The following is a 14,526-nucleotide window of genomic DNA, read 5'->3' on the forward strand; positions in this document are numbered from 1 at the left end:
AATAAGTTTGGCAGCAGTGTTGTGTATGTGATGTGCTTGCCATGTTTCCTATTAAAGTCGACAGCGTCACGATCCAGCCATGAGAATGATTCCAATATGTTCTTCTTCTGTCAACGGCATTCTTAAAGGCTATCTGAAATATATAAATACATATATATATATATATATATATATATATATATATATATATGGAAGACTAAAAAGTGTTAATTTCCCCTATGTATGGAGACTGTGTTCCTATAAACTGTGTTCAAATACTTAATGTGGTTATATTTTGTAACTCAGGTTGAAACAGGTCCAGTTTCGAACGTGTACCTAAGGAACCTGGCCTCTCAAACAGAGTACACAGTATCTGTGTTTGCTGTGTATGATGGGGATCAGTCAGAACCCCTGAAGGGAGTCTTCACCACAAGTAAGAATAGTTCATTCAAGATCCATCCAGAATACGATAATAAAAGTCATTTTACTGCATAATTTGCTGTTGCATTTTCTTCTGGCCTGAGCTCAGATTTGGCCCAGAAACCTTCTCGTTTCCACATGAAGTACTATCGCTGATGCAGTAGTCTATTACACTCAGCAAGCATTCATTATCTACAGTCAATGATAGATCTCTACCATCATTTTCACCGGCAGTCCGCCAGTGTCATCTCAGTAATCTAATAGCACAAAACAGTTTTGTGTAGCGTTCCTCTATCTTTAAAAAGTAAGTGCAGCAGCTGTTTCAGCAAATTTACTCAGGCCTAAAATCAGTCAAACATATGCTAATATGCAGATTATGTTTAAGCAAAAAATGAAAAATGCAGATGTCAGTGTACTGTAGGCTTACTTAGTGGCTAGAGCCATTTTTAGAATATGCAGCATATGTTTTCTGGCTAATAAGACTACTGGATTGGTTCTCCATCTTGATGTCACACAGAACTCGTTCCAGCTCCACGGACCATTAGGATTGATGAGGTGACACCAAATAGTTTCCGGGTGAGCTGGACACAACCAGGGGACGGTGTCAAGCTTTATAAACTTGCCTGGAGACCCTTTGGAGGAGGAGACACTAAACAGGTCAGAAATATTCCACGCTGTTGTCAGGATGTTGTAGAGGTGGCGGATGAAATCGTAGATTTTTATTGTACAAGGTGCAAACAAACAACGAATCAAAAACCTGAACAAGAGATTCAAGGCAAAACATGCAGACCACGAGCGAGACAGTGGTACAAACAGCAACACACGAACATGTTGACAACGAAGTGCTTACAAACTAGAGCTTCTGCTGTATAGAGGTGCTAATCAGGGTAAAACGAGACACAGGTGATAGCGGTTGGGAAAGGTGATGTGCTGGGGCTGACTGGAAATGTAGTTCAATTTGGCGCTGCCCTGACAGCTGTATATTCGAAAACAATTGAACGTATATGATATATGGCAGACACAGAGGCTCTAAATACTTGCTGAAGCATTGTAATAATCATAAATGATCAACAGCACAGTAGAAGCATTCGGATGAGTTGTCAGCGGTGCGGTGACTCACATTCATCACCATGCAGTGCTGTTTGGTGCAAAGATAAAATGCCACAGACCTGAAGGTTCCAATATCTCTGACCCTCACCTGAGCATGGTATTCAGCAAGAATTTCATTTTCCCAGTTTCTACCAGAAAAAAAATGTTGAGCCAAATAGTGAAACACTGTGAGTGTTTCACTACATTTCTCATCAGGTCCAGGAGCATGCTATTCCTCTCCACACAATTCTGCCATGAATTCCTGACAGATGGAAATAAAAAATTGATTAAGGCCGAATAGGAGAAAGGACATTTTGAAGAGAACATTTTGTTTTTTTTTGTTTTTAAAGAATATATACGTTTATACGGGTGTTTGATATCATTATATTTATTAGGTACTTGAGTCTTATTTATTAGTTTTTCATTATGGCCTGGAAAACTATATACGAACTGATTTTGCCCCCCCATCAACAAATATGATGTCATTATATATTATATATATCTTTACCAGTACACACAATGATCAGACATGTTTATCCAAATGAATTTACTTCAGCTCTTTGCTACAATACATGGTATAGAACATTATTAGTGTGTGTGTGTGTGTGTTTGTGGGTGTGGTAAAATGCATCAGGGGTTTTTATGACTGGCCGGGAGTTGGTGCAGCTGTACTTTACAGATAGCGCTGCAGGTCAATATGTTTACTGAGAGCCGTCGGAGCAGAAAATAATGACACGACATGAGATGGGGCTGGAATGGAGCTCCATGACCCACAGCCACAGATATATTTTCTCCAATCTTCAGACTCGCTTTGATGAAATGTAAAACCAGAATCATCTGCATGCAACTGCTGATAAATATCAAACAATATTTTGTTTCCGTGGTGGTTTCTCTATTTGCATTGGTGGTATACTGGTGCTACTGCTGTTTTTTTTTTTTTGCCATTATTTATAGTAAAAATATGCCACTTTTATATAACTTTTATACACAAATGTTAGAGGTGTAACAATACAAAAAATTCTAATTCGATACAATACGATGATAGGGTTCAATACAATGCATTTTCGACGCAGTAAAAATAAGCAACCTTGAGTTTCCATTTTCAACTGATTAAAACATTCAACAGTACACAAAGTGCAATAACTGAAATGAAATAGTGATCCTAACAATGATCGTATAATGTGTTATACGTGTTTAATATATAATGAAACCAAAGCTGCGCATTAGAACGGAATGAAATGTAACATGGCTAAGCTTTCGCTGGTGGCGACTCACAAGTCAGTACCTCCAGGATTTTGCGATCGCAGAAATGAACGCAAAATCAAGGAAACACCGCGATATTTGGAGAAGCATGCGATTTTTCAAAATTACCACAGATATTCAGCAGCTTTGGGCCAAGACGCATCGCGTGACATCATCACAATGCACATCCAGTCAAAGCCGGCTGATTCACATGCGTCGAACATGAGTACAGCTAAAAGGTCTCGTTTACCAACAAACATCATTGTGAAAGATCGTGCAAAACGGTATTGTGCAATTGCAGTTTCACCAATTCAAGAAGTTTTCTGCAAAAAAAAATATCACAAAATATTCCGCAGGTTGCATCGCAAATTTTGAAAAAAGACGCAGCAAAATCAAGCATTTTGGTCTGCGACAATCACAAAAAAACTCTGCGAAATCCTGTACGGACTGACAAAGTGGCGTGTCTGAACCACAGGGACTTTCTCATTCTAGCTAGTCGTGCTGTCAGTCACGCAGCTCTCTGCAGCTCGAGATGTGTTTTTGAATCCCGTGTCCCATTCGTCGCTGTGATTTCTTGAACCCAGATTGAATCAGCAGAAAAAAACACTGTGCTTAGTTCAGATTTATCACACACGATGTATTGTTTGATATGTGGAAGTATTGAATCGAGAGCCTCCTATCTAATGATATACGATACACCATATGGTTACACCTCTTCCAAATATATATGAAATTATGTATACACTCATTTTTCTACTCTTAATACTATTTTTAGTCTAAATGCAGGCCGTGGCAGTCGTGTTTTCTGTTCATGTCTTATTTATACATCTTTTTTTTTCTGTTTGTGTTATAAAGGTGGCCGTATCAGGCGACATAAACACCTATGTGGTGAATGATCTTTCTCCTCTTACTGAGTATGAAGTGCTGCTGTCTGCTATCTACAGAGATGAGGCTGAGAGCAGTGCTGTACCTGCATTAGAGACCACACGTAAGACATCGCATGAAAAAAAATCTGGTGACATTTGGCTATTCGGTTGTTTAAGAATATACAGGGCGAAGATATATTTTTTTAATTGTTATATATCTGAAATACATTTTGTCCTACTCTTTGCTTCATTAAATAAATTATGTATTTTCATTAGTCTTAAAGACTACTATGGTATTTTGTTTAAATTAGTTAAGTCCTCTGATACCATTTCCTGGTTGTGGACAAGTCCTTGATACCATTTCCTGGTAGTGGACTTTTGAACCCTATTGTCTATATTACCTTAACATAAACCTTGTTTATTTTTTTTCTCTCCAGTGCCCATGCCCGCTACCACAGCCTTCCCATCTACAACCCCACCAGGTGAGTGCTGACTGATGTGTGTATGGTCATGCTGCTGTGCTGTGTGAATCGGACAGCGGAGGAAACTTGTGCTCAGGTCCGCAGGGAGAAAGATTGAGAGGCAGAGAGCCTCTTTGTTCCCAGTTCCCAGCTTCTTTCTCTCTGACTCGTATCCTAGACGAGCCAGATGGCACTTGTTTACCGCTCCAGCAGAAACATTGTTTACTGCTTCAGGAGATAGCACCGCGGCACAGCCTGCTAAGTGGCTTAATCATTTGCGCTTCAGAATTGTTTGTGCTTTAATAGTTTATTACATTAGTTTAGTGGCAAGTGGGCAGGTTTCCATTAGCAGTGTCTCACTACCTGCTGTTGCCTTTTTGTGATGCCTATTTCGGGTGGGGTTGAATTAGGAACGGTAGAGTGTTAGGGAACGAGTAGAGGTAACACATTGAGCTGTGTTTTCCAGTGACGCGGCTGGGAGTGACTAACCTGCTGGTGGACGATGAGACCACGAGCAGTCTGCAGGTCAGCTGGGACATTGATGATGCAGATGTGGAGGAGTACAGAGTGACCTACGTCAGTGAGAGAGGAGACCGTGAAGAGGAGTCGGTGAGATCACACACACACACAGTATATTGGTCATACTATCCTTGTGAGGACCTTCTAGTGACATAATTATTAATGTCCACACATAAACATAACCCTAACCTTAACCTCAGTAACCAAAAGAAAACATTTAGGCTCTTTTAGTTAAAAAAACAAAAACAAAAAAGGCTGTAGTTGGGTAGCCACCTCACAGCTGGTCCCTGACTCCCTCCTGAGCTGGGGTTACTGTCTGTGTGGACTTTCTGTGCATGTTCTCCCTGTGTTCACATGGGTTTTCTCTGGGTCCTCTGGGTTCTTCCACACTGAAAACCCTAACAAGTTGACTGCACTCAACTGACTGAGTAAACTCGTTCCCTCAACGTAGTTGAGTAATGGGGTCTCGTAAAACTTGTAGATTTAAGTTCACTTAACTTGGTGCTCATGTAGACTGTACTTAAATGGTTAAGTTTACTTAACTTGACGTTCATAAAGTGTACATCCTTTACATGACTGCCATTTCTTTGTAAACACACACACACACACACACACACACACACACAGAGTCATCTCTCCTACTCATGATGAACTCTTGAACTTCACTACACCGGTACCAGCAATAGACGAGATGAAGAGGACCTCTTTTTATAATTATCTACCAATCAGTGCATTAGTTCTCTTGTTGCCAGGTGGAACTCCTTTCATGGCCAATCACATCAAAGAAAGACCAGAGTGAGCTATTTTAATAAATCATGATTTTGAGTTGAGTTGAAATCTTAAGTTTATGTATTTTGTAGGTAATTAAGTTAAAAATAAAACTTTTTGATTTATGAGTCTAAAATGCAACATTTTAAGTAATGTTTAGTCGTGATTACTTGATTGTTTAAGGAAACACAACATTATGGTTTACAGTGCAGTAAACTTGGAGGTAGGCAGGTTGGCTATACTAAATTACTCCTAGGTGTGAATGAGGGTGAGAATGTGTGTGTGTGTGTGTGTGTGTGTGTGTGTGTGTGCGCATTGTGCCCTGTGCTGGACTATCCTATCCGGGGTGAATTCTCCCACCTCACAGTGTTACTTGGCTCCAGATCCACTTCGATCATGACTAGGATGAGGCCGTTACCAGGATGAAGGTTGAAGAATGAAAAAATCAAACTGTCAGATATTTCTGTCCTTGTGAGGACATTTGGTCCCCACTAAGATTTAAAAACAGGCCCACACTTACAGAAACCAGAAAACAATCACTTGTCAAAACTTTAAAACGTTTTTGGCTGGATGATGAAACGATCTCATGGACGTCTCAGAAGAAAAAAAAAATCATTAACACAGAAAGAGAGACAGTCCCACATATAGTATTCCAGTGAGGTCCTGTAATGTCAGGACTTTCTTTTGACTCAAAATATAACATGAGAAATTTATTACCACTGTGTAGTAAGAAAGCCTCGGAAGTAATCATATTCCCTTAAACTCACAGACTTACCTTCCTCTCACACTTGTAACTACATCGTTCCTATTTAGCTTGACTGTAGATACTGAAAAATTCTATCAATCTATCTCTCAGTTAGTATTCATATGCATGTAGCTGTGCTTTTCTTTTTCACTAATATAGGTAGCCCTTGAGATGTTTATGCTCTCTCGATTTTAAGTTGCTGTAAGGAATGCCTCTGGCCCAATGCCCTTTGGGTATTTTCAACACTGTTCCCTGTAGTATAAACACATCTGCCTCTTGAATCAGTTATTTCTTAGCTACAGAATCCTTCTGAGAGCTTGAGCAGGTGCTGCATTTGGAATGCCACAGTCATTTTTAAAGTACATTTTATTGACAATGATTCGACCTTGGCTTGCCACGATTATAATCTGCCATGGTGCTGTTCAGCTAAACCTGAAAATCAGATCTGGCCAACAGAGAGAAGTCATCCGACCCCCCGTTTCTCGAAGATAAAATATTTAGCTATCCTTAAGGAAACAGCTTGAAATTATTTTTCCAACTCTGTGCTGGCATGTATGTCTAACCATCAGCCACATCTTGGTTTTAATTCTCAGAGTGAGCCACTGCAGGTCAAGCCGAGAGAAAGATAAAGGAGGCAGGAGCAGGACAAAGGAAATTCCATTATCTCTTCAACTGACATTTAGGTCACTGCCACAGAGACGTGGTAAGAGGGATAGATGAAAAAAAAAAGAAAAAAAATGAGGGAGAGCAGGAAGAAGTAGAAGACCAGAGAACAATACATTCTCCATTGCTCTTGGAGAGGAGTCATATGAGGACATAGTCATTTTGAGAGAGACTTTCAAAGAGAGTTGGAGAGTGCGAGATAAGGAAAGCAGCACTAGTCATCTGGTTTCAGCACCACAGGTCTGGTGGACAGCTCCACTAATAGGAGCTCTGTGGGATCGTGTACCTCCAGCAGAGTGGCTGACTGAGTGTATGTTTGATAAGGCTCATTGAACATGGCAGGTTGTACACAACGGAGATGAAATGAGCCATGATCAAAAAAGTTCGTTCTAAGTCAGATGCTAGTCAGATCTTTTTAATATTCAAAGGAATTTTGTGTTGATCATATCTTTAATGACAGTTGTGATTGGCAAAGTCATTCCCCACAAACGTGAATAAAAAGTTTATTAGTCTCTGCTCCTCTCATTTTAAATAGTTTTTTTTTTTTTTAAATACTGTCATTTATTTTTCAGCTGATTTAATGCTGCATACCGTGGTTTCATCATTTTTACCAGTGATAGTTTTGTTTTAAAAACTTGCATAAACAACTTTTAAACCTAAACATTTCTTTAAATAATCAAATACTGGCTAGTGTTGATAATAGTCAGTAGTTTGATGATTCTAGCAAAACAAGAATTCAGTACAACACATGTCCATCCCAGTGACATGTTTGCAGAGCTCCAGGGTCCTGGGTACTATTTGGAGTTTCATATGTTCCCCCATGTAGGTTTACTCCAGGTTCTCTGGTTTCCTCCCACAGTCTATAAACATACAAGTAGGTGGATTGGTTACACTAGATTGCCCATGTGTGTGAATGTGTGTGTGTGTGTGTGTGTGTGTGTGTGTGAATGTGTGTGTGTGTGTGGTGCCCTGCATTTGACTGGTATCCCATCCACGGTGACTCTTTGTGCCCAATGTTTTCGGGATGGGTTCCAGATCCACCACGACCCTTACCGAGGTTGAATGAATGAAAATGAGGACTTGTCCATCCCTTTGTTTATGAAACTTGGTAAGCAGCTTGGTAATGTAAGTTATGTAACTTGGTAAGGAATTGATCACATAATAGGCCAGGTTAGGTCAACTCGAATAATTCAAGACAGCTGTTTTCCATTCAGTAAATTCAGGTAATAGTTTTTAATCCCTTTCCTGTCTGATTTTAGAAAAATATCAAATGTAAAACACCTACAAAATACTTGAGACCATTACTGTAATTTTACATAAACCAGTTTCCTGATTTCTCTTGCTCACTAGACTATTTGCCATTCTCTGTGCAGCATGTCTCTGGTATCTGTCCAAATGTTCTACACAAAACTCTACAGAATCAAGTAACAATGATTTTTATGCCAAACTAGTTTTTCATTGAGGACCGATTTTTTTTTACCTCTGAAATTAGATGCTTCATGTAACAGTCCTGAACTGTGTTTTGTACATTTTTACATTTATTACATCAAAAGTGCTATTTTTAGCTATGTTTAGTGCTATGTTTCGTTGGGAAATGGTATTTTCTATTATTTGGGTCATCAAAATTTATTTTACCCATATTTTATCTCCTTTTTACTAATATCTTTGATGCACAGTATTCTTACACATGGACAGTCCATTTATTTATTATTCATTCATTTTTTTTTTATGAGTGATACTTGTAAAAGGTCAAGGTTTATACAACATAAAATTTTAAGTATTATTTGATTAATTGATAATTGATGCAGTGTTATCTAAGAAACATTATTTCCATACTTCCTGGCTTGACACAAATTGTGCCTGACCACCACATTATCATCACACATAGACAAGTATTCACATAGTAACAATTCCAAGATTGTGTGTGTGTGTGTATATGTGTGTATACGTGTGTGTGTGTGATTGATGATATGTCTGTGAGTGACTACAGCAATATCGATAGCCCCCTTTGTTTCCATTGTAACTGCCACATTTCAGTAAGCAACCCACCTTAAGTGAACCTTCCTGAAAGTAAACCAAGATACATCTGCACTTTACAAACTTTTATATGAAAATGTATACCTTTCTGTCTGCTACACTCCAGGTGCTGGTCCCAGGCAATAGAAAGAGTGTGATGCTGCAGCCTCTCCTCTCAGACACAGAATACAAGATCACAGTTAACCCTATTTATCCTGAGGGGGAAGATAGTGCATTCTCTCTGTCCTCCATTGGCCGTACATGTGAGTCTCTTCTCTTGTCCTCTACTGCCACATTACGAATGACACATTGCTCTAACTTGATAGCTTGTCAGTGACCTATATGTGTATTATAAAAGTGATGACATTGACTTTATTGCCAAAACTGCTAGAAGTTGATTTTTAGTACAATTTATACGAGAGAGTACAAAACATAACGGAAGCCTAATAACTGTATCAAACATAATATTTATGATTTATGATCAATTTAATACTATATGAAAACTTATCACCGCTGCCATGATGTCTTTCTACTTCCATTTGCTGGGTTTCTATTTTTGGGTGCACTACAATTTCAATCCAGATTCAGTTAAAAAGCCAACGAAGATGCTAAGTTAATATATTTTGTTACATTTTAAGTTATGAGAGAAGTGAATTTGTATGTGGATGTGAATGCCTGATTAAAGGCAAAACATTTGCCTAATTGTCATGTAATGAGAATATGACATGGATGCAAGTGCAATTAAGAACTTTATTGAAGAGACGAGCAGACAAATCCAAATCATAAAGCAAAACTGTGGTCAAAAACAAAGCGAGGAGTCAGGTAATCGGCAAACTGGTATAAACTGGGCTAGGACAAGAATCGTGAACTGCGAGACGATAAACAAGATCAAAAACCATGAAACAAAGAAACAAGGATCAAAGGCTTGGTATGGTAGAAACACTAACAATACTTCACTCTGAACAAAGGCACACGAGGGGTTTAAATACTTAACGAAATCAAAGGTACAACATAAACAGTTGTGAAGTATAGTCTTTATACATGAGGGAGACATCCAATAACGTAACAGGGGCGGAGACAAGACAATAAATCATAACAAAACACACATGTAGAAAGTAAACAAAAAACAGGGAACCGCTTGTCACCCTCCGACTGGAACATGGCTTGGGAAGTCGTCTAATCGGTCTCAGACAGGAACATGGCGTGGGAGGCCGTCTCGTCTGTCTCAGACAGGAACATGGTTTAGGAGGCTGTCTCGTTGATCTCTAGCAAGAACCTAGCTAGAAAGACCACTTCATAGTTCTCACACTAGGGCTCAGGAGATGAGGTCGCCACGTTGACCTCCAGCTGGAGCTCTGCAGGGGAGACCGCCTCGTGGGTCTCTGGCTGGAGCTCTGGAGTTGTGGAGGTTGCTCTGTCGGTCTGGGGCTGGAGCTGGGCTGTGGAGGCCACCCTGTCAGCCTCTGGTTAGAGCTGGGCTGTGGAGGCTGCCCTGTCAGCCTGCTCATAATAGGTGGTGAACAGCAGAACAGGTTCGCTCGTTATGCTGGTCCCACCAAAAGATCCTCCAGGTTGGGGGTGTACTCTAGACTCCCCTCGGTTACAAATAGTCCCACAAAAGTTATACTGTTAAGCCCACTGCATCCTGTACTGGCCAGATGCTTCGCCCACTTGCGGGCTGGGCCAAAGAACCGTGACAAAATGAATCCTAGCCACTACTTCTTGTTGGGCTTGAGGTTTGCCAGGCTCGAGTCAAATGAACTGGATCGAGTCAAATGCTGGCATGGTTTCTTGGTTTCCCTGGCGTGACGTCTCCTCTGCTTTTCTGCTGCAACCATATTGTAGGCGTATTCTGTCATGTAATGAAAATATGATATGGACGCAAGTGCAGTTAAGAGCTTTATTGAAGAGACGGACTGACAAATTCAAATCGTAAAGCGATCAGCAAACTGGCATAAACTGGGCTAGGACAAGAATCGTGAACTGCGAGGCTATAAACAAGATCAAAAACCATGAAACAAAGAACCAAAGATCAAAGGATTGGTACGGTAGAAACAATAACAATACTTCACTCTGAACAAAGACACACGAGGGGTTTAAATACTTAACGGAATCAAAGGTACAACATAAACAGCTGTGAAGAATAATGACACGTGAGGGAGACATCCAATAATATAACAGGGGCAAAGTCAGTATCACTGAAAAACCCGGAAGCGCGTGCTGTTGCACTTTGGGCAGTTGAGCACGCTGCTCGCTCCATTTTTACACAGTTTTTAGGTCATGCAGGAGGTTTGTTATGATCTACTGAGATTTTAAAGTAAATCATAGTACTTGTGGTAAAAATAACTGGGTTTCATTGAAAATATAAATAACATTTTATTACATTTCATTTTATTTATGCTAACTAATTGAGTTAAATGTTAGTTAAGGGAACCTTAATGTAAAGAGTTACTTAAAAATGATATACTTCCGAGTGTTCAGATAATTAAACTTGTTGTACTTGCAGTTTGTATAATAAAAAATCCACTTACAGGCCTCACATCATCTCCAGCTTCTCTACAGATATGACACCACTAAACAGACTTTTTACAAATGCATTTTATTGCCACAGTTTCTCTGGCCAACTACGAGCAACAATGAAAACAATGCTATGACAAGAAAGACAAACCCTGCTTCTGTTGTGAATAGGGATGTCATGATACCAAAAATCTAGTATTCGGTACCGATACCGATACTCGATACCAAAGTCAATACCACGGTGTGTAAAAAAACTCCTGGAGGACATCCTCCTCTAGCTGATACTGGCGAACAGTGGGAGAGATTTTAGTTATCAAAGATACTGTCTGACAATGACTAATAAAACAGTGGAGGCTACAGGTGCTAAGGTGCACTCCTAAACACACGCGCACGCGCACACACACACTCCTTATACTCTGAATGCAAGCATTAGCTTGAATTCACTGACATGGTTTAAGGCCAAAAAGATTTATTAAAAGCATTAACATTTGAATAATTATTAGTGACATTAGGCTACATTTAGCTGACAGGACACGGGCTGAATGGCGATGCATGGTGGCCCATTAGGAGGTAGTTTATAACACTGCAATATGTTAGCGTCGTTAACAAATAACTGGCTATCGCTAACATTACATGTAGCTTCACATTAGCTTGTTTCATCGCAACAATGCCAGCTGCCTCAAACAAATATAATACAGGGCCTGTGTTTCAGGATAAGGATTAGGAGTTTTACAGTTTGTATATGATATTAATATGACTTGAAACTCACTCACCTGGAATTCTTTGAAGAGATCAGGGTGCCTGTCTTTCAAGTGCTTTGCCAAACAAACATCCCTTTTCAAACAAATGGATGTTTCCTCGCTTTGTTTGAAATGAACGATAGCAGCGGTGGCACACCGGCTTCAGAGCACCAATTATATGTTTGTTGTCATCCGCCTCGAATGTGAAGTATTTCCATATTCGACGCTTACCACCTTTCTTCTGTGGGCGCACGTGGGCTTAGTGGTTAGCACGTTCGCCTCACACCTCCAGGCTCCGGGGTTCGAGTCCCGCCGGGGCCATGTGTTTGCGGAGTTTGCATGTTCTCCCCGTGCTGCGGGGGTTTCCTCCGGGTACTCCGGTTTCCTCCCCCAGTCCAAAGACATGCTGATTGGCGTCTCTAAAGTGTCCAGAGTATGTGATTGTGCCCTGTGATGGATTGGCACCCTGTCCAGGGTGTACCCTGCCTTGTGCCCGATGCTCCCTGGGATAGGCTCCAGGCTCCCCATGACCCTGAAAAGGAGTAAGCGGTAGAAGATGGATGAATGGACCACCTTTCTTCTCAACGAGTTGGGGCAGAGCTAAACTTGTCGCCATCTTCTGTAATTTGTAGGCATTCTTCTTCTTCTTCACCACTTGTGGACCGACTAAAACACTTGCGCGCATTTGCTGCCCCCATCAGTTCCGGAAGAATTGCAACCTCAGTACCTTCAGTACCAATGGTACCTACGCTACTGCAGAAAAACAAGTACCGTCACGTTTTAAGAATGTTGGTACTGACTTGGTACCAAAGTATGGGTTCTCGTGACATCAATAGTTGTGAATCAGGAAAAAAAAGTCACCAAACTGCAAACATCAGACACACAAACATAGACAATACGGCATTCTTGTAGCTTTTCAGCAACCGTTTTATGCAGATGCAGTTAGCCAAGGCCAGAGGTTCATTCCTGGGCTCTGTGGAGTGCATTTTCAATCAGGCAGCCTAATATTGATTTTACTCTTTAATAAGCTTAATGAAAGCCATCCATTACAGCACCACTCTCCCAGTAGTAATGAAGTGATCAAACTAGCCTTATTTCCTCTGATGGAATTGATTATGTTTACCACACTCTCAATGATCACTTTCCAATGACAATTTACTGTTCGGTGACTCGCTGATTAGAAATGTTAATGACACCTTGCAGTGAACTCTAATTGAAAATGAACTGGAGCTTGTATTGGTTCTTTGCAGTAATGTCTTGATTAATATCAATTTCTTAATCTGATCTATTCTTGTTTCTGACTGCATTGTTGGTTATAACAAATGTCACTTATGCTCCAATCATAATCGTGCCCAACTGACCATCTAATTACTGCCTTAAGAAGTTCTTGATCAAATAAAACAGGTGTGTTAGATTTTGGAGATTTGAGATGAAACCTGCAGGAAGGTACACAAGAGGACTCACTCTGTGACAAATAGTGAGATGTGAGATTTTTAGGCAATGACCGTAAAAGCATTTTAGCCATTATGTTGCTATGAATAGTTTGAATAGGGTTCATAACTTCTTCAAAGAGTTTGCAGTCCTTCCACATTCCTTTGTAGAGTTCTACACCAATCGATGGACAGCCAAAGAACCCTTAAGACTTCTAGCTTTGACCATTAAAAAAAAAGTACCTATCAATGGTCCCATTGTTCCATACCATCTATTCTCCTGTAAGTCCAGCATCACAGGAGAATAATAGAAATAAAAAGAAGCCTTTTATTTACAGAAATTGCTCAATATATCTACCATTTTTTCAATACACAAATTCTTATGAGTAGAAATAATTGCTTTTATTCTTCCTTTCTCAGATACATCATGGTCTGTATATATCTATTAACATACATTAACCCTATGATGCTGGACTTATTGGACACCCTAAACAGTATAGATGGAAACAGGGCATTACATGTTTGTGGGATATATCTTGGTGGCATCATCCCACCCATTTTCACTTTTATTTACATTGTTACCCTCATGGCAAAATATCCTGAACATAATATCTAGTCTTTCTTATATATACAGTAGCCAAATAACTTTAAGCATATAAATGGTTACAGTGAAAAAGTCGTTTAGTAGTCTTTTAGTCATCGAATATTGATCTAAAGTTTTAGTAAAACTTTCATAATGGGTCATTTTGACCTGAACTGAATGAATGGGTTAAGGGAATATTGTTCGCTGTGAGACCTTAGCTATAAAAGCTGTCAGTAAGTAACATAATACCATGCCTTGATTAAACTGAACAACAGTGTAGTTGAGAGACTTTTCACAATGTATGCTGATCAAATATTCATTAGCTGGCTAAATTAGCTGGCATGCAAGTTATAAGGATGAAAAGGAATAAAAATGTGTGTTAAAATGAGAACCATATGGGAGATTTGTGAACTTGGCTGGGGATAACACCGGGTGAAGACAGTGATAATTGGGACACTGAGAGAATTAGGAGGCTTGGCAAATGTGAC

At 39.9% G+C, this 14,526-nt stretch overlaps 1 protein-coding gene across 2 annotated transcripts in view; it reads left to right on the plus strand.

Annotated features, from left to right (window-relative positions):
* The window catches only part of col14a1a (collagen, type XIV, alpha 1a), a 112,680-nt gene that overhangs the window by 39,814 nt on the left and 58,340 nt on the right, over positions 1-14,526 (plus strand). For both annotated transcript variants that reach the window (XM_053626898.1, XM_053626907.1), the window contains 6 exons: positions 286-412; positions 917-1,056; positions 3,586-3,718; positions 4,034-4,078; positions 4,524-4,666; positions 8,896-9,031. In XM_053626898.1, the coding sequence (XP_053482873.1) occupies positions 286-412; positions 917-1,056; positions 3,586-3,718; positions 4,034-4,078; positions 4,524-4,666; positions 8,896-9,031 (724 nt within the window). The remainder of the gene's footprint in view (positions 1-285; positions 413-916; positions 1,057-3,585; positions 3,719-4,033; positions 4,079-4,523; positions 4,667-8,895; positions 9,032-14,526) is intronic.

Source organism: Ictalurus furcatus, chromosome 1 (assembly GCF_023375685.1).
Source record: "Ictalurus furcatus strain D&B chromosome 1, Billie_1.0, whole genome shotgun sequence".
Lineage (NCBI taxonomy): Eukaryota > Metazoa > Chordata > Actinopteri > Siluriformes > Ictaluridae > Ictalurus > Ictalurus furcatus.